The following is a 25566-nucleotide window of genomic DNA, read 5'->3' as shown; positions in this document are numbered from 1 at the left end:
AAAACAACAACAAAATAAGAATATGCAAGTTCGCTGAGGCCCACCCTTTACATTCAGCATGAGTGTTTAATAGTAGAACCTCGGAGTTATGAACACCAGAGTTACAAAGTGACTGGTTAACCACACACCTCATTTGGAACCAGAAATACGCAATCAGGCAGCAACAGAGATAAAAGAAAAAGAAAAAGAAAAGCAAATACAATACAGTACTGTGTTAAACATAAACTACTAGAAAAATAAAGGGAATAATTAAACCAAAAGATTTGACAAGGTAAGGTAACTGTTTTTGTGTTTGGTTTCAGAGTAGCAGCCTTGTTAGTCTGTATCCACAAAAAGAACAGGAGTACTTGTGGCATCTTAGAGACTAACCAATTTATTTGAGCATAAGCTTTCGTGGGCTTGTTTCATTTAAATCAAGATGGTTAAAAGCAGCATTTTTCTTCTGCACAGTAAAGTTTCAAAGCTGTGTTAAGTCAATGTTCCGTTGTAAACTTTTGAAAGAACAACCATACATTTTGTTCAGACTTATAAACACCTTTCATTCCTGAGGTGTTCCTAACTCTGAGGTTCTAATGTAGCATCCTTTGCATGCTACTGACTGGCTGGTCTGCTTCAGTTTTTCTGCTCTCAGCCTCTGTTTTTTCCTCTGTGCTTTCCTGTCATGTGCTCAACACCAATGACCAGAAGTCAGAGCCGCTTTTTCCACCTTTGCAGAGGCAGCTAGAAAAAAAATGAAACAGCCTGTAGCGGTTAGAGATACTTGCACACCGGGTAATATTGCCTATTACATCCTCCTGCCCCACCCACTCTTTGTTTCTGCCAGAACTAAACCATCACGCCCTGACAGGAGGAGGGAGTACAGGCAACAAATAACCCGCTTTGACAAGCCAGACTCTGGGGTTGTTCACAGTTCTCCACACACTGCCCTGGTGCTGTAGCCAAGTTTTGCATTGCACTGAGCAAAAGGGCGTTCACCCTCCAGTACAGCGCATGATTGGAAAACATATGACCACGAGTAAAATGCCAGCGTACATTGTGCAGCATCCTTTTCCTCAGTTTCTCACCTTGTGGCATGAAAGTCAAACAAATGTTCCTTTAACACACCACTCCCCTCCCACAGGGTTGGAAGGGACTTCAGGAGGTCATCTAGTCCAACCCCCTGCTCAAAGCAGGACCAATCCCCAATTTTTTCCCCAGATCCCTAAATGGCCCCCTCAAGGACTGAGCTCACAACCTTAGGTTTAGCAGGCCACTGAGCTATCCCTCCCTCCACTTGCACCTTGCTCACAGATGTTGTCCTTGGTTAGTGAAGGCCCAGAATGCAGAGGTGTGTTCACATGAGTTCGCCTCCCAACCTGCAGAAGAGAATGCATCAAGCAATGCCTCAGCTGTTGCTGCCATGCCACTTTGTGTCGCTGCCTGCTGCCATGCCGGTGTTCACTCCACTGCTGGGTGCTCCGCTGTTGTCCACTCTGCCACTGCGTTGCCGTTCACTCTGCTGCTGCGCTGTAAGCTACTGCATTGTCACTCAAGCACTGTGCCAGTGTAGTCATTCACGCCGCTGCTGTCCCTGTACTGCAACCTCTGCAATATCTTCAGGTACCACCTCTCAACACATCTCTAAGTGATTTCAGCTTGTTAGTGGGGCAGCCTCTTTCGCTTGTGACGCTGTCCCACAGCAGGTCTAAGGCTTAGTCCTGATTATATGTGATTTCAACTCTAGTGAGCCATAAGGAAACAAAAGACTCTGAGTTTAATTAGGTCTGTCTTTAAACAGTGGAGTGGGGCAAAGTCAAATGGTGTCTAGACTCTTAGGCAGAGCCCACACCACCATTTACACTTTATTATGAATTATCTGTATTATTGCAATGCCTAGAGACCAATGGAGAATGGTGCCCCAGTGCGTTAGGTGCTGTACAAACAGAATCACAGACAGTCCTTTATTGGACTAACTTGACATAAGTAAGACCTTATTTCTCAGTGGGCCTGACTGAACAAGTGAATGGAAGACTAACTTGTAAGTAAGAGTTTAACTAGCATTAGAATAGAGTCAGTTTAGTTATGGTAAGCAGGAACACCCGGGTAGTAGGGACAAATGGACCAACTAATCTTGTAATGTAGAGATCAGGTTATAAGTGAACAGCATATAGAGCATGCTGTACAGGGATTGGTTCCTAAAAGGTAGCCAAGCCAATCATGAAATGCATAATGCAATGTACAGTAAGGAATGCAGGTCTTAGTAATGACGTATATAAGGAAAAGTTTTGTCATGTAACTTTGGATTTGTAGTGAATCCTGCATCCACCCCTGCATTTAAGCCTGGCCAGAGTGTGCATAGTGTTGCTATATGTCCAATAAAAGGTACCTGAATGAAAAATTCTGAAGTCAAACTGAGTTTTTGGGAACCGAGTGAAAGAGGGTCTCAGGGGATTCAACATGCTTGCCCTGAAGAACTTAGATTTAAAAAAGACAAAAGAGACAGACAGGGTGGGAGAAAGAGATATAGGAACATAACTCCTCTTTGCTTCCCAGGTTACTCGGGAGCAGGCAACACTCGCATGTATGCCAGAAGGTCTGATGCTGTCAACAGTAGAGGAGATCCTGAGTATCCCAGTGGTGATGTTGCATAGATGAGAATCCTTCTATTTCTATGGAAATTAACCTTGGTGGCATTTCCACCTGGCTGGGCCCTGCACATGCACACACACACACACACACACAGAGTCTGACTGTAACAAGAAATAACTAGAAAGAGTAACAGGCCTAAGTTTAGGATGTTCTAAAGAAACATTTCCATGAATTATAACTGAATACAGACTAACACGGCTGCTACTCTGAAACCTGAGTTACTATGTTTAGGTGTATAGAGAAGGGAAACATTTTTCTTCTGATTCTCTGAAGATCTTCCTTTGTCAGGATTCTCAGTCCTGGGTCATGGCACTCAAGGGAGAGAGACAGGCAGAACTTTCCAGTCTCTCAAGATTTCTGAGCTTCCTAAGGGTAGCAGTGGCATGTAGAAGTGTGTACTTTCCTTCCTTCCCTCCCACTGATGGTTGAAACACTACCCCTGAGCTTAACTGCTGCTCTTGAAACTTTCCCTTCTCCTCCTAGTTAGAGCTGAAAGCAAAGGTTCCCCAAAGAACAATAAATCAAGCAACAAAAAACTGAACAATCAAGACCTTAAATGAACAGAAAAATAACAGCCTGAAACCGGAGAGATAGACACCACCTCAAACAGATCTCCCTCCAACCTTTGATGGAGAGGAGTGAACAGATGAGGATCTATCAAGAAGATACTTTCAGAGAATCAGAATCAGCAGGTAATTTGTCTAAAGAGAGCATCTAGCTAGGATTCTCAAGCTAGGGAGTAAGCAGCTGAGGGATACCACAAAACCTAAACAACAACACTAAATGTTGTCAGCAAGAACTAGGCCAATGCAAGCAATGTGAGGAAGAGGATGACAGGTCTCATGTTCTTTTTGGGAGCTAACTCTTAACCTGTATGGTGTATCCAAAACACAGCAATGTGGCCAACTTAAATTAGGGGACATTCAAAAGAAATAAACCCTAATGGGTGAGAGAGATTGGGCTTGTGAAGTGGGATTCCCTCTCCCCTCTAAAGCCTGAAACCAAGAAACAGGGTTTTTTAAATGCATGGAGTGAGGATGCTGTACATTTGTCCAAGATGGAATCCTCCTTGGACACGCAACAGAGACTTCCTTACCTGAGATCAAAGGACCCCAATATGGCCTTCCAGATTTAGGCCTGCCAGATTGCATTTAGCAGTAGTACAAACAGGAAGCCATTTCTATATGGTTCACTCAGTTCATTCACTGCCCAAAGAACTGGTGTCAATTAAACAAATAGAACCCTTGAACATAAAGCATATGGAAAAGGACATCTCTGGGATAGACATATGGCCATGGAAAGAGAATAAGTAACTCCTGATGTCAGATAGGAGGGATTGTGGCTGGAGTATGGTGTCTTCCAGGAATTTCATCAACCATTGATGAAACGGTTCCTAAGAAGCTGGTATGAACTAGTGCACATTATAATAGCTTCAAGGGTGCTTTAACATGTGCTATCCCCAGTCAAACCCAGGATTGGGGGAAGGAAAATGGCTGAAAGTCATCTTTGCCCCTCACCTCCTCTGCACCAAGCACAGCTTCCACATCCCTGAGGATCTGACTCTATTTACCAAGTATGATTGGACTTCTCACAGTATCTTTTCTTGACAAATTCTCCAAGAGTACATGAATGAGGGATTGAGATACCTAAGGCTCAAGTATAGCAACAAGTAGAAAGCAGGGCTGTCAATTAATCACAGTAAACTCACACAATTACCTAAAAAAAATTAAGCACAATTACAAAAATTAATCACGATTAATTGCACTGTTAAACAATAGAATACCAATTGAAATTTATTAAATATTTTTCAGATGTTTTCTACATTTTCAAATATACAGTGCTCACTTTATATTATTTTTGTTACAAATATTTGCACTGTAAAAATGATAAACAAAAGAAATAGTATTTTTTAATTCACCTCATACAAGTATTGTAGTGCAATCTCTTTATCATGAAAGTGCAACTAACAAATGTAGATTTTTTTTGGTTACATAACTGCTCTGAAAAACAAAACAGTGTAAAACTTTAGAGCCTACAAGTCCACTGAGTCCTACTTCTTGTTCAGCCTATCGCTAAGACAAACAAATTTGTTCACATTTACAGGAGCTGCTGTTGCCTGCCTTGTAACCAATCTTGTTTGTCTGAGCAATTGGCTGAAGTAGGACTGAGTGGGCCTGTAGGCTCTAAAGTGTTACATTTTTTTATTTTTCAGAGCAGTTATGTAACAAAACAAAATCTACATTTGTAAGTTGCACTTTCATGATAAAAAGATTGCACTACAGTACTTGTATTAGGTGAATTGAATTGAAAAACACTATTTCTTTTGTTTTTTACACTGCAAATATTTGTAATAAAAATCATATAAAGTGAGCACTGTACTGTTGTAATTGAAATCAATATATTTGAAAATGTAGAAAACATCCAAAAATATTTAAATAAATGGTATTCCATTATTGCTTAACAATGCAATTAATCGCGATTAATTTTTTTAATCGCTTGACAGCCCTAGTAAAAAGGATGGCAAACAGTGTAAGCAGGGTTGAGAAATTCAGTTTAAAAACAGATTTCAGTTATGAGCTTTTAAGATGTATTTTGCAACTTAGTAAATTATGTAACACATTCATGAAATTTGCTCCTTATGCCATGACCAACCCGGGAAAAATATGTGATTTCTCTGCAATTTAAGTAGACCACCTTCCTAACAGAACACAATTGTTTTATGACCAATTTTTTTTTACTTCTGACAAAGTTAACATTCCAGGTGTGAACAGAAACGACTCCTATGGACATAAATGAAGGGGGCCAGTGCTAAAGGAATAAAAACACAACAACAACAGAGGCTTACAATCCTTTAGCACCATGTTTAAGCATCACTGAACCCTCATTTTTTTCAGCTGTAGAGCCCTCTGGATACACCTACACTGCATTTTAAAACCCACAACAGTGAGTCTTTGTGCCCCGATCTACAGACTCGGGCTTGCGCTATGGTGCTAAAAACAGCTGTGTAAATGTTCAGGCTCAGGCTGGAGCTTGGGTCTGAAATCCAGGAAGGGGGTGAGTTTGAGAGCCTGAGCCGCAACATTTACAGCCCTGTTTAGTGCCATAGCGTTAGCTGGAATCTGTAAACTTGGTCTCAGAGACTTGCTGCCATTGGTTTTAAAACTCAACACAGACACATCCTAAGAGTCATTAGGAATCAAACGTGTGAACACAATTTACAGGGTACAGATCAAAGCTGCAGCAAACCAGCCACTACTGGCCTCCTTCTCAGTTACACTAAGACCACTTTACACTGCCTGGAAGTATGAAGGAGCCTTGAACTGCTGGAGAAGAATAACATGGCCTCAATCCCTATCTCTGTAGTACACACACTTTATTATTTTGTCTACGAAAAAAGAAAATCAGTAATATTGTAAATATTCTTCTTTATTATATGTTTACATAAATGGACCCTTGATACACACAAGTATGTACTTTTGGTCTGTACAGGTGTAGGAGAGGGCTCCTGGCTGAGGCAGTGGGTTGGGATGTGAGAGAGGGTGAAGGCTCTGGCTGGGTGGTGCAGGCTCTGGAGTGGGGCTGGGGATGGGGGGGTGGAGCCGAGGGGTTAAGAGTATGGAAGGGGGCTCCAGGCTGAGGCAAAAGGTTGGGGTGTGGGAGGGGGTACGGGCTCTGGGCTGGGGATGCGGGTTCCAGGGTGGGGCCAGAAATGAGGGTTTCAGAGTGTGTGAGGGGGCTCCAGGCTGGGGCAGGGGGTTGGGGTGCAGGGGATGTGAAGCTGGGGGTGTGGGCTCTGGAGTGGGGCTGGGGATGAGGGGTTTGGGATGTAGGAGGGGGCTCCGGGCTGTGATCGAGGGGTTTGGAGGTGGAGCAGAGCTGGGGCGGGAGTTGCGGGGGGGCAGGGCAGAGGTGCAGGCTCCGGGCAGCGCTTACCTCAAGCAGCTCCCAGAAACAGCGGCATGTCCCCCCTATGGCTCCTACACGGACACATGGCCAGGCGGCTCTGTGCACTGCCCCGTCCGTAGGCACCGCCCCCGCAGCTCCCACTGGCCACGGTTCCTGGCCAAAGGGAGCTGCAAAGCCAGCGCTTGGGGTGGGGGCAGCGCACGGAGCTCCCTGGCTGCCCCTATGTGTAGGAGCCAGAGGGGGGGGCATGCCGCTGCATCTGGGAGCCACGTGGAGCATGGCAGGCAGAGAACCTGCCTAAGCCCCGCTGCACCGCCGACTGGACTTTTAACCGCCTGGTCAGCAGTGATGACTGAAGCCGCCAGGGTCCCTTTTCGATGGGGTGTTCCGGTCAAAACCAGAAACCTGGCAACCCTATTTGTAAATAATATGTAGCTAGTACATAAAGAAATAGAAGAGTAAAGTGTGATAAGCTTGCAGCTGCAGCTTTGCTTACTAGCACCGTTTGTAGTACAAGGATAACTAATGATCTAAACAGGGCCTGGTTCACACAATTAGTAAGCCAAACATAAAGCGTGTGACACAATGTAGAACAAGCGTTCTCAAACTTTATTGCATCACGACCCCCTTCTGACAACAAAAATTACTACATGACCCCGGGGTGTGTGGGGGGAGACAAAGCCCAAGCCCTGCTGCCTTGGGGAGTGGGGGGCCACAAAGCCAAAGCCCAAGTCTTCAGCCCCAGGCAGGGGGCCTGTACCTGAGCCCCGCCACCCAGGGCTGAAGCACTCATGTTTCGCCTTGGGTGCTGGGGCTCAGGCTTTGGCCCCAGGCGGTTGGGCTCGGGCTTCACCCCTGGTTCCAGCAAGTCTAATGCCAGTCCTGGCGACTCCATTAAAACAGGGTCACGACCCGCAGTTTGAGAACTACTGATATAGAATGTAATGCATGTGTTAGTCTGTTTTCGAATAGATAGGTATAAAATCTGATTTGTAGCTATGTACTTTGGAGTTGTGATGCACCCTAACCTACCCCCTACACTTGAGCCTGATCACCTCAGGTGCAGATTTCTGAAAAGCCAATCAAGGAACCTTAATGATGAATCCCAACTTGAACTGAGTTTTTGGATTCCACAGAATTGGATAAAGTGTTCTCCCAGAACTGGACCAAATGTTCTGGATAAGTTGAATGGAAAAGGTCTTGCGGGGTGACGGGGGAAATCCCAACAATGCTATTTTGATTGTTATTTGTCATATCAGACACCAAAACAGAGCATAATTCTACAAAACCATAGTCTAGTAAATGGAACTACTTGCATGAGTAAGTGCTTACAGGATCATCTTGTGAAGAGAATTGCACCGTCAACTTCTGAAAAGAATTAGACCACATTCTAAAAGGTCTATTATTCCTGAAGCTAACTAAGAGGGTAGGACTGAGAGAAACAACCTCTTTATTGTCTCTCCCAGCATCACAATTATTATTAATTGTATAGCCCAGAATTTTCAAGCTTGGGGGCATAAAGTTAATAAAAACTTCCTCCACTTGATGTGATTAAAAGAAGCTGAACATTTTCTTTCATTTTTATTTTAAAATATCCATAATCACAGATCCATTTTGATGATGCATTAGACTAGATTGCCATGACCGCTAGACACAGCATATCCTGTGAATGTGGCCAGGAAAATAGCTGCCCAGAGAATATCTTCTAATTTCACAGAGCTTAACTGGAAACTCTAGTGGGAGTTAGAAGAGGAACCATGGGGATTGTTAGCAGCATAAATAAAACAATCCTACAGATTGCCTTCCTGCTCCTATAATAAATCACACAAATGAAGATATTATCCCCCTAGCTACAGAGCAAAAGAATGTTGCTTATTTATAGTCTCAGTTACACCAGAGGAAATCCACAGGGCCTTATTTCCCACTGCCTTGCATCTTGGACCACTGAGAGTTAAGGATGCTCATTTGGTAGCATTTTACACTCACTCTGCACTTATGTTCTTATTATACACCTTGGCAAAGTACAAGGAAGTGGAGAATCAGTCTCATTAACGTCAACATATTTACACTGCGGCATAGGTGCAGGGTGTGCTGCAGCACCCCTGGTTTGAAGTGATTTCCATTATACACATGGTTTACAGTCTGGTTCAGTGGATCACAGCACACTCTGTTCTAGCACCGTGCACTGGGGTGAAAAGAAACACCCAGAAACCTTCCTTGCTCAACTCCCCACAAAAAAAGAAAGCAAAACACCTCCCTTTCACCCAGCACCAGCACAGTTACAGACAGACCTCTAAATATAGTGGTTTGCAGTGTGAAATTCCCCTGACTACATGCAATAACGGTTTGGGACTACAATGAGGTAATGCTCACCTGACTCTGAAGGGGGGGGGGGCAAAGCCAAGAGGGAAGAAAGGACATGATAAAAGGGAGAGATGATTGCCATGCTCTTCCTCTCTCTTCCACCTCCATCTTCAGACACTACCACCAAGCAACTGAAGTGCTGATCAAAGGGGAGAGCCTGGCTGAAGGGCAACCAGACAGCCTATGGTGAGAAGCATCTATATTTGTAAGGGCACTGAAAATGTTAAAATCAGCTTAGAATGTGTTTTGCTTTTATTTCATTTGACTAAATCTGACTTGTTATGCTTTGATTTATAATCACTTAAAATCTATCTTTTGTAGTTAATAAATTTATTTGGGATAACAAGCCTGGTACATATCAATTTCTTTGTTAAATTGACAAACTCATATAAGCTTGCAGTGTCCAGTGGGCATAACTGAAGGTTCCTAGGGTTGTGTCTGGGACCGGAGATATTGGCTAGTGTCATTCAGTTGCACAATCCAAGCAGTGGCTCACCAAAAGTGCTAACTTAAGTAGCTGGGAGCAGCTTCCAGGCTAGAGGCTATGTGTGAACAGCCTGGGAGTGGGGATTCTCACAGCAGAGCAGGGTAAGGCTGGCTCCCAGAGTTGAGAATTGGAGTGACCTAGCAGATCACCAGTCCAGATTTCACCAGGGGAACGTCACACTATGTTGACAACAGGGGGCTCTACTACCCCTGAAATGGATCTTAACTGGCTCCCGGTGGAGCAGATTACGGTCATACCAGTGAAAAAGGTCCACAGTAATTATCTTCAATACACAGCAGTTTATTGAGAAGGAATTACAGAAGTGGTAAAGGGTTATATTAAACACATAACTCCTATGTGAGACATTAAGAGCTATACATTAAGAGCTATACATTCCTCTTAATGAGTCTCTCTTTCACAAACATACATAAAAAGGCCCTGCGCTGGTCCCACACAGTTCCTGCTTGGCAAACAGAGAAGGTGGTTGCCAATTTTATAGACGGCTTCTTCTCTCCTGGTCTGTTTTTCTCAGCCCTCTGGTCTGTCTCGGATTCCCTCGAGGCAAGGTCTTGGTTGCCTTGAGGCCCCTCTGGTTCACAGTCCTACTCGAGCCCACGGAACAGAGTTTTGACTACTCTGTCGAGCAGCGTTGCTTCTTCAAACATCAATTAAGGAATCCCAAACACAGTAATTTACTTTGCTTGACTCTTATACTCTTTTTCCTCAGAGGAGTCACATGCCTTAAAAGCATGCCCAGTGGGTGTGTGGTGACTAATTTTTACCTAATTAGTGTTTTAGAAGGAGCTGGGGGTGGTGGTACCAAACGAAGATCACCCCACTTTTACTCATCAGTCATTCACTCTGGCTCTCTGTGTGAGTCCTTGCGATAGGGTCACTATAATCAGGTCGACCTGTGCTCCATGCTAGAACTTTATACATGTGATATTTATTTTTGCATGGGTCCATATTTGCTGACCAATAGGTTCAATATTGATTGTACACGCAGACTTTTCCAGTTTTTTATCAAATTTGCTTCTGCTTAAAGGGAACCTGCTCCCAGGATCCTCTGCAGCCCTTCAGCCATGTTTAAGTTATGTCAGGTTATGCTCTCACCGTTCATTCCGTATGGTCACACCAATTTGGCACCATCCCAACAATGCTATTCCCCACTCATCGCTCAGTTCAGTAAACATTCCTTATGGAGCTGGAATATATGAACAAATACATCTTCAAAATTGAATCAAAATGTGTTGTGTCACTAGACCTGGGTCTTTATAGACCTGCTCAACAGCCGCATTGCCAGGTTTCCAGACCCTTTTTGGAATGTGACACTGCTTGGAGGCTGGCTAGAAAGACCAGATGATTTTACAGGAAGGCATTTCATTCAGCCTCCGAAGACTCTGTCCTTGCGCTGAAGGTGCTCACAATGGCTGAGACAGTCACAGATGAGGACGTAAATGCACTAGAGGCGTACATATGCTCAATTTACCATTTGAAGATGAACATTATGACACTTACAGAGATTCATGGTAGATGTTTAAAAAATAAGCAGAAAAATGGAGAAAAATTGCCATTGACAAGAGATGCATTTATGTCTGCTATCAAGAGGGCAAATTATCAAGCAATGGAATGGCTCCAGAATGACTGCGTGCATCTAAAACTTACCCTCTCTTATTGGGGACAGATAGGTCTTGGAGGATGCACTGATTGTACCAGTTATGCATGAAATACCATGCACTCCTAAATCAATCCTTCAGCTAATCAAAATCTCATGCACAAAGACAAGATGCTCAACATCTTGCAGATGTCTGGCCAGCTGTCTGCCTTATACAGAGATGTGTGAGCGTGGCATGGATGAGTATCAATGTGATAACGTGTCTATCACTAGCCCTAGACAGTAATGACACTGATGACAATGTTGACCAATAAATATTTTCAATCCTCCATGTCAAGACTAAACTTGTTAGGATTGCCAAAGGTCAGTGTCTTTTTCATGCAAGCAATGCTTCCTTGTGTTAAAGAACAATTTTAAAAGTTTATATTTCAATATTTTCTCCAATATATATCTACCTAATTGTTTTGGGTTTGTCATGTTTGGTACCATTGTGTTCATGGGAGAAAGGGCTTTGAATAATAGGTAATTTGACCCATTTCTGACAAAGTTCTATCATAAAATTTCCACCAACTGGGAGGACCTGGAGATGGGGAGCAGGGGAGAGGAAAGTCAGTGAATCCCTCCTGCCATGCTACAGACATTAACATCATTGAAATTATGATTCTGTAGATTTTTATGAATCAAATGACACCTCCCTTACATTTCTATCATTAATTTGCCCCTCCCCCCCAGAATGAGATTTTATTACATTATGCTCCCAGACTAAAATTACTGGCATAAATCCTGACTGAGTCAAAGAGTGTGTGTGTATTTTAAAGATAGACAGCAACAATTTTAAAACACTATTGACAAATGAGTATAGTACACTGATAGCAAACTGCAAATAGATCAATACATTCATAGACTTCTTGTAAGCAATTCTATTTTCATGGACTGGCTAGTAAACCTGCACCATTTTCTCCTGGACATATTTTACTGTAACCCGAATAGCTGTTGCAGAACTATATCCTCTTCTTTTGGAATGTTTCACTATTTAAATTTTCATAGGATGCATTTTTCACTGCTGTTTTTGGAAATTTCCTGTCAACTGGAACAAAGAGCCGCTGAGTCGATCTGAATATCCAGTATGGATTAAGTATTAACGTAAGTGTACTTAAACCCATGAAAAAAACAATAAAATATGGAAGTCCCAGATTTTCCACCACATCATTCCAATGGGAAATACACACCCACCACATGTGATAAATAAGGACCATGCGGCAGTGAAGCATATGGATATTTATCCATTGGTTTGCCTTCCAAAAAAGGGTATTAGCACAGCCAATCTGGAAGAGACAACAACAAAGAGAAAGAAATGAGATTGCACCTTCATGTTAAGGCAGTCAGAATTTTCTAGAAATAAGAGACACACATATTTAGTTTTCCTGTTTTGTTTAGTGTAAACTGCCATACAAACATTCTCTCAATCATTTTTCTCTAGACTGCTAAAAGATTGCACATATATATGGCACCTTTTGTCTAGCAGAATTCTAAATCACTTTGCATAATACCGCATCAGTCAGATGCAGCCAACTGATGATGGAAGAAAATGATCAAAACAAAACATATGTCACAAAAGTGTGCAAGGACTAGCAAGATCTTGGAAGTTTTGGCCAACACCACTCAGGTAGACCATGACTCTCAAATTGCTCTAGCATCTACACATGCAGAAGGGTTGAGGTGATCGTGCCAGGACTTGTGGCTGTAGTTCTAAAGAGTCAGGATATTTTAGGATTTAAGTTTAAACCTCTAAGACAGTGGTTCCCAAACTTGTTCCGCCGCTTGTGCAGGGAAAGCCCCTAGCGGCCCAGGCCAGGCCAGTTTGTTTACCTGCCGCGTCTGCAGGTTCAGCGGAACCTACAGACGCGGCAGGTAAACAAACTGGCCTGGCCCGGCCCGCCAGGGGCTTTCCTTGCACAAGCAGCGGAACAAGTTTGGAAACCACTGCTCTAAGACACACTCTTTGGAACAGATTATGGTTTGGGAAGCAGGGCCGATTTCCTCTCTCCCTACAAGCATGGCAGCTCTTCTCAAGGCTGTTCTCCCTCTCTGCATCCACAGAATATACATAATGTACATAAACACTTGTTTGTGTGTGAGCACACATGGACATATTTTTAATCTCCAGCAGATATGTAATGGTCTGCATTAAGCTTGTTGGAGGTGATCACACATTCTCATGTTACTATTTTCAGACTTAAAAAAAAAAAATCTTTTAAAAATAGAGTTTAATCACCTAATCTTTGCTCCTGTGCACTAGATCCCAACTAGTGAGTCTGTAAACTAATTTCTTAAAATTTCTTTCTTTTTGTTTCTTTGCTACAAAATGGGTAAAAAAAAAAGTTAAAAGATTTTCCAGAAAATATTTAATTATTGTTAGGGTGTTATAATTAACGATTCCAATGGACACATCACTTCAAGTTTGGAAGAAAAATTTCTTTCTTGACCCCAGAACTAATCTGCCATTTTAGAGGCCAATATTTCTTTGTTTGCTGATTTGTTTTGAGGAGGAGGAACTATGAGGACTATGATGGTAACTTCTCTCACCCATAATTAATACAGCAAGTTCTTACCCTTGCAAGAATAGAGGATATGCAGTATGAAGGAGTGTTCATCTCAAGTAGCAGACCCATCAGGGGTAGATAGTGTCCAGACTTTATGTTAATTATCAGACCAAGAAGCCCACCAAAGGCAAATAAATGATGAACTCCTTCGAACACATTAAATACCCTGAAAACAATGTTAGACACATTAAAAACGATATTTTCAAGCAAGAAGTAGCCAGCGGCTATTAAGCAATGAAACCAGCTCCATTTTTGCTGTGAATACACTTGGTCAACTTGAAAAACTGGATCTATAAGCAAGGCCCACAAGCCAGCTCCACAACTCTGAACTGCAAATAGGCCACGTGTGATATCCATATTCCAGAAGATCTTCTGCTTTGTTGACAAAGTGCAATAAGTGGCACTGATCCATGAGGACAGCCAGTGAGCTGTAATAAATACTCCCAGGTAACTGAAAAAACCAGCTGCTAGTAACTTCAAACGAACTTCCCACAGAACATAGTTCCAGTCATAAATGGCACTGAACGTTGCACCATCATTTGCAAGATTCATTTCTTCTTCTATTATTCAAAATATCTGCAAGGAGTCTGAAGTGTCTTACTCACACGTTGGTCTACTATAAGACTACTGAGCCTGGGCTGTTACACAGAGCAGAAACCCATCTGCAAATAAATAAAATAAAATAAATAACTCAATACTTGCAGAGAATGGTTGTATGTGTGTCTATATGTGATCTCCCCATTTATGAAAGCTCGCTAGTTTCACTACAGTTTAGCATTTGTTACTGTTTCCACTAGTATTTCCCAACAGTTTAGAATTGACATAAAAAAACCTTGGTCAAGGCTGATAATTAACCTTCAGGGTCTCAACGAGGTACATAAAAGAGAAGATGAGCTATAGAGAGAGACTCCCTGTTTCCTTACTTGCAGAACTATTCATGCCAATGGATGTTACAGTCACAAAACATTCACCTTTTGTTCCCTAGTTATGTAAAAATATAATACCTTTTCCTTATCATTTTCCTTACTGGTTTTTATGTAGACTGCATACTGTTCTTTGTCTTCTTCAAGATTTCCATTGCCTTTATAAATCATTCCTCAAGAAGTCCGTCTGGCTGAAGTGTTTTGCTAACACTACTGACAACACATTTGTAAAACAGCATATATGCCAAAATCATTCCCCCCCACGCCTTCCTCACGTAACAGTTGAAATCTGCTTTATGACCAATGTTTTTTACTTCTAACAAAGTTAACACTCCAGGTGTGAACAGAAACAACTCCTACATAAACATAAACAAAGGAGGCTAGTGTTAAAGGGAGAAAAACACAACCACAGCCGAGGCTTACAATTCTTTAGCAGCATGTTTAAGCACCATTGAACCTTCATTTTTCACCTGTAGAGCCCTCTGGATAGGTCTACACTGTATCTTAAAATCCACAGCAGTGAGTCTCTGAGCCCTGATGTACAGAGTCAGGTTTGCGCTATTGTGCTACAGACTCAGGCTCCTGCTACGGCGCTAAAAACAGCTGTGTAGATGTTTGGGCTCCAGTTGGATCTTGGGTTCTGAAATCCATGGAAGGGGTGAGTTTGAGAGCTTCCTGCAGTAACCATTGGCCAGGAATGGCGAACCATGGCCACTGGGAGCTGCAGATGGCCGTGCCTGCAGTCAATGTAGTCAATGGTCAATGTAAACACTGTCTCACGGCCCACCAGTGGATTACCCTGATGGGCCGCGAGCGGCCCGTGGGCTGCAGGTTGCCCACCACTGGGTTAGTGCCATAGCATAAGCTTTGGGCTCTGAGCCTCTCTGCCACTGATTTTACAAGGCAACATAGACATGAGGTTTTAGGAATCTATGAGTCTTTAGGAACAAACGTACAAGCCCAGTTTACAGGGTACAGATTAAAGCTGCAACAAACCAGCCACTATGGGCCTCATTCTCAGTTACACTAAGGCCACTTTACACTGCGTGGAAGTATAAAGGAGCCTGGAACTGTTGAAGCAGAATAATGTGGGCTAAATGTAAATGAGAACTGAGCCCTATCTCTATAGTACATGTAAACACACTTTTTTTTTTAAGACAAAATAATATCAGTAATAGTGTAAATATTTTTCTTTATTATATGTTTACATTAACAGAACTTTTGATACATGCAAGTGCATAGTTTTTGTCTGTTATAATTAGAACTTTTTAATCTTTTTCTGTATTAATTCATATTATGAAAAATAATTAAAACTTTTCAAAGAGTACAAAAAGGTAACCCTGCTTCTTACAGTTCTCTCTTCTGTGAGCTGTTTTAACTATGTATGTAGCATCACAGGTAAGCACATTTGTATGCCTTGCATGCACAAAATAAAACCAGAAATAAGGAAACAGGACAAATGGACAATGGACAAAGCATGAATTCACAAGTGCCCTGTAAATAATAAACAGGAAGTAGATGAAGAAATAGTCAGAAAACTAGTAAAGTATGATAAGCTTGCAGCTGCAGCTTTGCTTACTAGCACAGTTTGTAGTGTATGGATAGTTCATGATGAAGGATACAATTTGGTCATGGAGGTCATGGATTCCATGACTTTAACAGATCTCCGTGACTTTGGCAGGGCTCTGTCTGTGCATGTCCCCCTCTCCGCCCTCAATGTGGCGGGGTTCAGGCTTCGTCTGTCAATCCTTTGCGGTATGGCTCAGGCTTCAACTTCAGTCCCACCGTGACCATACCTGATTTTGTACATTTTTACCATGACTGTGAATTCGGCTTAATTCTACTGTGACAAAATCATATCCATACTCATGATCTATACAGGGCCTGGTTCATACAATTAGCAAGCCAATCATAAAGCCTGTGACACAGTGTAGAATGTAATACACGTGTTAGTCTGGTTTAGAACCTGTATATAATCTGATTTATAACTATGGACTTTGGAGCTGTGATGCTCCCTAACCTACCCCACTACACCTGACCTGATCACTGGAGATGCAGCTTTATGAAATACCAATAAAGAAACCTCAGTGACACACCTAGATTTGAACTGAGTTTTTGGATTCCAGAGAACTGGGTGAAGTGTTTTCCCAGAACTGGACAAAGCATTTTGGATAAGCTAAATGGAAAAGATCTCAGATGGAATCTCAACAATGTTGTTTTGCTAGCAAATTGGAACATCAGACACCAAAAAAAATAAATAGGGCATAATACTACAAAATCTTATTCTAAAGTAAACAGGACTACTTGCATGAGAAAGGGCTTGCAGGATCATCTTGTGAATACAATTGCATGGTCAACTTCTAAACAAAATTAGACCACTTTCTAAAAGTTTTATTTTTCCTGAAGCTAACTAAGAGGGTAGGACATACAGAAGTAACCTCTCTATTGCTTCGTCAGCATCACAGTTATTATTAATTGTATAGCCCAGAATTTTCAAGCTTGGGGGCACAAAGTTAATTAAAACTTTCTCCACATGAGGTGTTTTAAAGAAGATGAACGTTTTGTTTCTTTGTTTTAAAACATCCATGCCACAGGTCTATTTTGCTGATGCATTAGACTAGATCGCTGTGACTGCTGGACATAGCACATCCCGTCAATATGACCAGGGGAAGAACTAATTTAACACGGTCTGACTGGGACCTCTGGTAGGAGATAGAAGAGGAAGCAATATGGATTGTTAGCAAAACAAGTAAAAAGCTTCTACAGAGATGCTTTCCTTCTCTACTCCTCAATAGAATAAATAACAGAAAAAGAGGATGGCAGCCTAATAGCTAGAGAGCAAAGGAATATTGCTTATTTATATTCTCAGAGGGCCTGATTCTGCTCTCCTTTAAACCACAGTAACTCCACTGGCCCTTCCTTCCCACTGCCTTGCATCTTGGACCAGTTAAGAAGAGTTAAGAATTCTAATTTGATAGCATTTTACATTCACACTGCACAGATGTACACAACTACGCAACATACAAGAAAGTGGAGAATCAGGCCATTAACATCATCATAGTTACATTGGTGTGACGAGAAAGCCCTGAAAACCTTCATATCTCAACTCTCCATATAAAAGACAAAGAAAGCAAAATGCCCCTTCCCTGCCCTCCCCCTGCCCAGCACAGTTACCTACAGCTCTCTAAATACAGTGATTCACAGGCTGTGTGAAATTCCCCTGATTTCAAGAAACAGCCTCTCTCCTGGAAATAGGGTTGCCAGGCGTCCAGTTTTCAGCCAAAACGCCTGGTCGAAAAGGGATCCCGCCACCTCCAGTCAGCACAGCTGACCAGGCTGCTAAAAGTCCAGTTGGCCACAGTGGGGCAGGCAGGCTCCATGCAGCTCTACACAGCTCCTGGGAAGCAATGGCATGTCCCTCCGGCTCCTAGGTGAAGGGGCGGCCAGGGGGACTCTGTGCGCTGCCCCTGCCCGCAAACACCATCCCAAGTGCCAGCTCTGCAGCTCCCCCCGCACAGAAGCCAGAGGAACATGCCAGCCGCTTCCTGGGAGTCGCATGGACTTCCTCCATCCCGGGAAATGCCGGGGCTGCCCAAGGTCAGTGCTGCTCAGACTCCGCACCCCCCCACACACCCCAACCTCCTGCCCCAGCCGTGAACCCCCTCCTGCACTCCAAACCCCTTATCCCTGGCCCCACCACACAGCCCACACCCCCAGCCGGAGCCCTCAGCCCTCCCACACCCCAACCCCCTGCCCCAGCCCGGAGCCCCCTCCCACACTCCAAAATCCTCAGCCCCACTCCCCAGGCTGGAGCCCCCTCCTGCACGCCAAACCCCTCATCCTCAGTTCCACCCCAGAGCTCGCACCACCAGCCGGAGCCCTCACCCTTTTCCGCACCCTAAGCCCCTGCCTCAGCCCCCTGAAAATGAGCAAGTGAGCTAGGGTGGGGGGAAAGCACAGGAGGGACAGAGGGAGTGGGGGCAGGGCATCGGAGAAGGGGCAGAGCAGGGGTATTTGGCTTTCTGCAATTAGAAAGTTGGCAACGCTATTCTGGAAGTATGATGTTTTCTCAGCATTTAACTAAAACCAGCAGGTAGTTAACACCGTCTAATCCCCACTTCCTCCTCCCACAAGAAGGAACAGTACAACACACAGAAAATATTTGCAAAAGAATCAGTACAGGAGGGGAAAACAACAACAAAATACCAATATGCAGGTTCTCCTAGGTCCACCCTTTACATTCAGTAAAGTGAGTGCTGTAGTTAATGAAGCCCTTCTCCAGGCACCACCCTTTGCATGCTACTTACCGGCTAGTCTGTTTCGGTTGTTCTACAGTTTCTCCCCGCAGCTTCAGTGTTTTCCTGTCATGTGCTCAACAGCAGTGAATTCAGTGAAGTCAGGCCTGCTTCTTCCACCTTTGCAGAGTCAGCTAGGTATAGTTTGACTTCTATATTTGGGAGGCTGGCTCCAGATAGGCCAGTGCGGTGTGCGTAGCGAGACGGGCAAATTCTGGGCCTGCCCACAGGGGTGTTATTTCAGATTGGACAGGGGGCACAATTTTAACCATGACTCCAGGGGCTACTTAGGCAACTGAAAACGCTAACATTTTTCCAGATAATAACTTAGCAATATCTGACAGGAGCACTGTATCTAATTCTTATATCAAGAAAGAAAATTAAATAAATATTAGACCCACTCAGCTCTAACACTAATATGTTCTGAATCTTGTGGCAAGTCACTTAAGGGTCACTGGTTAGGTTTAAAATTGTAATGTATATTCTTACTCAGATACTTTTACTAAAGTCAGAAGGGACCATTATGATCATCTAGTCTGACCTCCTGCATATTGCAGGCCCCAGAACCTCACCCACTCACTCCTGTCATAGATCCAGAACCTCTGGCTGAGTTACTGAAGTCCTCAAATCATGATTTAAAAACTGCAAGTTACAGAGAATTCACCATTTACATTAGTTTAAACCTGCAAGTGACCCCATGCCCCATGCTTGGGGCTGGCGGTAGGGGAGGGAGCTAGGGGGCAGAGAGGGGGTATGGGCTCCTGGGTTAGGGTGCAGGCTCTGGGGTGGGGCTGAGGATGAGGGGTTTGGGGTGCAGGAGGGGGCTCCAGGCTAGGGGGTGGGGCCGAGGGGTTCGACGTGTGAGAGGGGGCTCCGGGCAGGGGCAGAGGGTTGGGTTGTGGGAGGGGGTATGAGCTCTGGGGTATGGGCTCAGGGGTACAGGCTCCAGGGTGAGGTCAGGGATGATGGGTTTGGGGTGCAGGAGGGGGCACTGGACTGGGGGTGGGTGGGACCGAGATTCAGAGTGCAGAAAGGGCTCAGGTCTGGGCAAGGGGTTGGGGTGAAGGACGGGGGTGTGAGATGCGTGCTCCGGGATGGAGCGGGAGGGGGGTTCCAAACTGGGGCAGGGCGTTGGGGCTTGGGGGGCGGGCTCCGGGCAGCTCTGGCTGGTGCAGTTCGCAGGGGCTCCATGACATGCTGACCTCACATGGCCCCTTAAATAGCAGCCTTACCAGTTCTTCCCCAGCATTTCCTGGGGATGAAGGAAGCTGGATGCGTCCAGGATTCACTTCCACCGCAGATTCCCAGCCAATGGGAGCTGCGGAGCCAGCGCTCGGGGTGGCGCTGGCAGGAGGCGGCAGCATGCATAGCTCCCCTACCCCAGGCCGCCCCTCCGCCTAGGAGTCAGATGTGCTGCCGTTTCCTGGGAGCTGTGCGGAGCTGGGCATGGAGCCTGCCTCAGCCCCGCTGCCCCCTCCCCCCGCACAGCCTGGTGCTTGCTACCTGTAGCAGTTACTCATATGAAAGGGATTATAAAAAACTGCTATCTAATATAGCAAATTCCTACAGACAGCAGTTTCTCGCACTATACCAGCAAAGTGTGTGGTCAGTCACAGTCTGCGAACTCTGGGAATCCAGAGCTGCAGCTACTGCTCCCTGTGTGGCAGTATACTTTCCCCAAGCAGCAATTTTGCTCCCTTAACATCATAATTATCTGCTGCTGCTTGTCACAAGTGTGCTGCAGCCTTTCAATCTCTAGTGCTTCCTTTACCGCTTTTACTTGCAGTGTGGAATTCTCAGTCTTGCACTGAGTCTTCTCCCTAAGGCAAAACTCCAGTTGCTGCTGAATCTGATTTAAGGACTCTCCCAACATTTTTGATTCCTCTAACTATAGGCGCCAACTCCATGGGTGCTCTGGGGCTGGAGCACCCACAGAGAAAAAATGGTGAGTGTTGAGGACCCACCGGCAGCCCCCCATCAGCTTCCCCCCACGCCCCTAGCACCTGCGGCCCCTCGGTGGGCCCCACATATCAGCACTTCTCCCTCCCTCCCTGCGCCTCCCGCCCACTGCGATCAGCTGTTTCGTGGCATGCAGGAGGCTGGGAGGGAGGGGGGAGGAGGAAGGATGCGGCACGCTCGCGGGGGGGGGGTGGAACTGGGCAGGAAGAGGTGGGGCGGGGTAGAGAGGGGCTGGGAAGAAGCAGGGCAAGGGTGGAGCTGAGTGGGAAGAGACGGGGTGGGGCCTTGGGGCAGACCGGGGACTCAAGCACCCCCGGCACTTTGGAAAGTCGGCACCTGTGCCTCTAACTTCTGCATTCTTAAACTGTACTCCTTATTCAGGGGACCCTTGAACTTGCCCACTGCCCTAATTGGTTCTGGGGTGTAAAGTCTCTGAGAAAGAGGGGTTGTCCCTCTCATAGTACAAATCAGAGGAGTCCTTGTCCCAAGGGTTGGTCCCTTCCTCTTCGATGCACAATTTAGGGAAATCACCATCAAAGTTTCTTCCTTTGCCCCTTTACTCGCTTTACACCTCTTTTCTCGCTTGCAACACACTTTTCAGAGCACATTTCTGGCACGGACCAACCATTCTTCTCTTTCGTATCGGTGGGCACAGCTCTTACTGCAGCTTGCCCATCTGATGCTTTTTGTTTCCATGCTGTCACTTCCTGCCTTAACTTGCCCTATTCTAGCAGTGCATCATTCGCTTCTTTCTGCACGGCTACAATCTGAGCTCCTTGTGTTAAGATAGTTGCTCTTAGAGTGTCAGCCTCTACTTTCAGCATATTAGTGTCTGCTTTTAAGTTAGCTGTTTCGGCCTTTGCATTAGCTACTTTCTTTTCTTTCTCTGATTCCTTCTGTGAGGTATGACTCTAGCGCTAACATATGCTATGCTTTCCACATATTAGCCTCCACTCTTAGACTAGCCAATTCCTTGTCCTTGTCTTTTAATGCCTACATTTCTGCCCTCAGATTGTTCACTAATTCTTCTTCTTCTAATTCTTCTTTCCTCATCCTTAGGCTAGTCACTTCTTTATTTAGGATCACAGCTACCATTTGCAAATGTTGTAGAGAAGGAGTTCTCAATCTTTTTCTTGCCGAGGCTCCCTCCGACATGCTATAAAAACTCCAGGATGCAATGGGAGAGGCTCCAGGCTTCAGCCACCAGGAGGCGGGGAAGCTCGGGCATAGGCAAAGTTTGACTGATATTTTGGAGGAGGGGGCAGGGCCTGGCGGGTCTCGGGCCAGCTCCACATGGTGGTGCCCAAGGAGAGGGCATCACCTCCACCCCCTAAATTCATCCCTAGTGTATCTAGACTGCCTTCAATTCAATCACACGAGGGAAGGATTTGACCTAATTTTTGTACATAGTTCGGGTGACCATCCATCCCATTTTTAACGGGACAGTCCTGTATTTAAGTCTTATTGCAGGTGTCCCGCCTTTTTTTAAAAAAATGGGCAAATGGTCCCATATTCCCTGATCCCCCTGCTGCTCAGTCAGTGGTCAGTCAGCACAGCCCCAGCCGTGTCCTGGCTTGAGCCCTGCTGGCCCCTGACCCCCAAAATAGAAGTCATACTACGCCTATGCCCGAGGCCACCCCCCCCAGACCCCTGAGCCCCCCCTTTCCCTGCTGGACTCTGGAGTTTTTATAGCATGTTGGGGGGGGGGGTTCTGCATAGTTCTGATTGATTGCTGTGGAATACAAGCAATTTTACAAGGTGTCCCATATTCAGCATAGGGAAATACGGTCACCCTATACATAGCTGGAATTATTTTTAAAAGTTTACAAGGTACAGATTAAAGCTTCAACAAACCAGCCACTATGGGCCTTATTCTCATTTACACTAAGGCCACTTTACACTGACTGGAAGTATAAAAGAGCTTTGAACTGCTGGAGCGGAATTATGTGACCTACATGAAAATTGAGCCCAATATCTAAGGTTCATGTGAACACATTTAATTTTGTCTAGAAAAAAAAAAGAAATTATTCATTATATGTTTACATTAACAGACCTTTGATAGACACAAATATGTACTTTGTTGTAATCAGAACTGTTTTATCTTTTTCTGTATTAAGTCATATTACGAAAAAATAAATACAACTTTTCAAAGTTTAAAGAAAAGACAGCCCTGTTCTGTGAGGTGTTTTAATTATGTATGCAGCATCACAGGTCTGCAGGTTTGTAAGCCTTGTATGGACAATGAAAATTAGAAGTAAGAACACAGGACAAATGGACAATGGACAAAGCATGAATTGACAAGGGGCCTTGTGAATAACATGTAGCTAGTAGATAAAGAAATGGAAGACGCGTGATAAGGTTGCCTCTGCCGCTTTGCTTACCAGCACAGTTTGTAGCACATGGATAGCTCATGATGATCTATACAGGGCCTGGTTCACAAAATTGGTAAGCCAATCATAATGCCTGTGATACAATGTAGAATGTAATGTGCATGTGTTAGTCTCTTTTAAAATAGGTGTATAATCTGATTTAAAACTATGTACTTTGGAGTTGTGCACCCTAACCTACCCCACTGACCTGATCGCCTCAGGTGCAGCTTTCTAAAATGCCAGTAAAGAAACCTCAGTGACAAGCCCAGCTTTGAACTGAGTTTTTGGGTTCCAGAGAACGGGATAGAAGTGTTCTCGCAGAACTGAAGTGTTCTGGATCAGTTGAGTGGAAAAGGTCTTGAAGGGAATCCCAACAATGTTGTTTTGCTTGCAATTTGGAATATCAGACACCAAAGGGCATAATTCTACAAAGCCTTAGTCTAGTAAACGAGACTACTTGCATGAGAAAGAGCTTGCAGGATCATCTTGTGAACAAAATTGCACGGTCAGCTTCTGACCAGAACTGGACCACATTCTAAAAGGTCTTTTATTCCTGAAGCTAACTAAGCGGATAGGACATAGAGACACAACCTGCATATTTTCTCAGCCAGCATCACAGTTAATATTATTAACTATAAAAACAACGAGGAGTCCTTGTGGTACCTTAGAGACTAACAAATTTATTTGGGTATAAGCTTTTGTGGGTTAGAGTCCACAAAAGCTTACGCCCAAATAAATTTGTTTGTTAGTCTGTAAGGTGTCACAAGGATTCCTCCTTGTTTTTACTGACACAGACTAACACAATTACCCCTCTGAAGCCTGTCATCATTAACTATATAGTCCAGAATTTTCAAGCTTGGGGGCATAAAGTTAACTAAAACTTCCTCCACATGCGGTGGTTAAAAGAAGCTCAATGTTTTCTTTCACTTTTGTTTGAAAATATCCATGATCACAGTTCCATTTTGCTGAAGCATTAGACTAGATTGCTGAGACTGCCAGACAGCACATCCTGTGAATATGGGCAGGGGGAGAACTGCCCAGAGTGTATCTCATTTCACACAGTTTGACTGGGAGCTCTAGGGGGAGGCAGAAGAGGAAGACATATGGATTTAGCAGCATAAGTAAACAGATTCTACAGAGATGCTTTGCCTCTCCGCTCCTTATAGGTACACAGCAAAGGAATATTGCTTATTTATATTCTGAGAGGGCCTGATTCTGCTCTCCTGAACAACTCCACTGGCCTTTCCTTACCACCACCTTGCATCCTGCATCAGGGGGAGAGTTAAGAATTCTAATTTGGTAGCATTTCGCACTCATCCTGCACAGATGTAGACAACTAGAGAATGTACAAGGAAGTGGAGAATCAGTCCATTCATATCAGCATAGTTACACTGGGAAAGCCCCAGAAATCTTCCTCTCATATCTCCACAAAAAACGAGAACGAAAGCAAAACGCCCTCCCCCGCAGCACCACCACGGTTACGTACAGCCCTCTAAATACAGTGGTTAACAGGCTGCATGAAATTCCCCTGACTTCATACAATAGTCTCTCCTGGAAGTATGATATTTTGCAGCATTTAACCAAAACCAGCACTCAGTTAACGTTATCTCATCCCCATTTCCTCCTCCTCACAAGAAGGAACAGCACCGTACAACACACAGAAAATATTTGCAAAAGAATCAATAAAGGAGGGGGAAAGAACAACAACGAAATAACCATATGCAGGTTCTCCTAGGCTCACCCTAAAATGAGTGCTGTAGTTATTAAACCCCTTCTGCACACAGCACCCACTGCATGGTACTTACTGGCTCGTTTCTGCTGTGCTTCCAACTGCAGCAGCGATCAGCCGACTGCAAGATAATGAAGTCAGGGCTGCTTCTTCCACCTTTGCAGAAGCAGCTGCAATGCAATAGCTTGGCGCCTCAGCTCGTCACTACAGTAAACAGCTAATATTGCTTTTCGCTTCCTCCTGCCCCACCCTTTGTTTTGGCCTGACGTAAACCATCGCTTCCTCCCCGGAGGGGAAAGTGGAGCGCACCAAATACCCCGCTTTGGCAAGCGGGACTTTGTGGTTGTTCACAGTTCCCCTTGGAACTTAATTTGCAGTGGCAGGAGTGGGGTCAGACCACAGTCTGCCCTGGTGCTGCAGCCAGGTTTTGTGTTGCACTGAGTAAAAGGGCGATCAACTCCACTAGCGAGTCCTAACAAAACATTGCACAGTGGGCTGTGTTAGTCTCCACAGCCCCGGTTAGTCTCCTTTCAGTTTCACTTTGCGTATCTTATGCCCTAGCAAATGATGCAGTGTTCGGGTTCTTGCTTTTTTTTAAAAAATCCTAATAATTCTGTTAATATTAGGTTTTGTTTATTTATTTCTGCTAACGGAACTTAATTTTGGGGCTTAAACACTGTCCTTTTAA

General features: G+C 44.4%; 1 protein-coding gene across 4 annotated transcripts; it reads right to left on the bottom strand.

Moving 5' to 3' along the window:
* Positions 1-9664: 9664 nt before the first annotated feature.
* Positions 9665-25343, bottom strand: LOC125634505 (protein CLN8). Of its 4 annotated transcripts, XM_048845357.2 has the most exons (4): positions 24955-25343; positions 23162-23243; positions 13613-14265; positions 9665-12325 (listed from the first exon to the last, which is right to left on the bottom strand). In XM_048845357.2, exons 3-4 carry the CDS (start codon positions 14153-14155, stop codon positions 12002-12004), a joined length of 867 nt encoding a protein of 288 aa, XP_048701314.1. In that variant the 5' UTR covers positions 14156-14265; positions 23162-23243; positions 24955-25343; the 3' UTR covers positions 9665-12001. The 4 variants fall into 4 exon arrangements, with proteins under 4 accessions (XP_048701314.1, XP_048701313.1, XP_048701315.1 ...); XM_048845356.2 differs by lacking the exon at positions 23162-23243; XM_048845358.2 differs by lacking the exons at positions 23162-23243; positions 24955-25343 and adding an exon at positions 18834-19609.
* Between the last annotated feature and the right edge of the window lie 223 nt (positions 25344-25566).

The sequence above is a fragment of the Caretta caretta genome, chromosome 3 (genome assembly GCF_965140235.1).
Source record: "Caretta caretta isolate rCarCar2 chromosome 3, rCarCar1.hap1, whole genome shotgun sequence".
Lineage (NCBI taxonomy): Eukaryota > Metazoa > Chordata > Testudines > Cheloniidae > Caretta > Caretta caretta.
This window is presented reverse-complemented; position numbering and strand designations above follow the sequence as displayed.

Excerpts from the sequence above, each read along its gene's own strand:
- LOC125634505 (XM_048845357.2), bottom strand. The coding sequence starts at position 14,155 with ATGAATCTTGCAAATGATGGTGCAACGTTCAGTGCCATTTATGACTGG. Across the intron at positions 12,326-13,612 it reads TATCCTCTATTCTTGCAAGG|ATTGGCTGTGCTAATACCCT; the intron begins GTAAGAACTTGC and ends TGTCTCTTCCAG.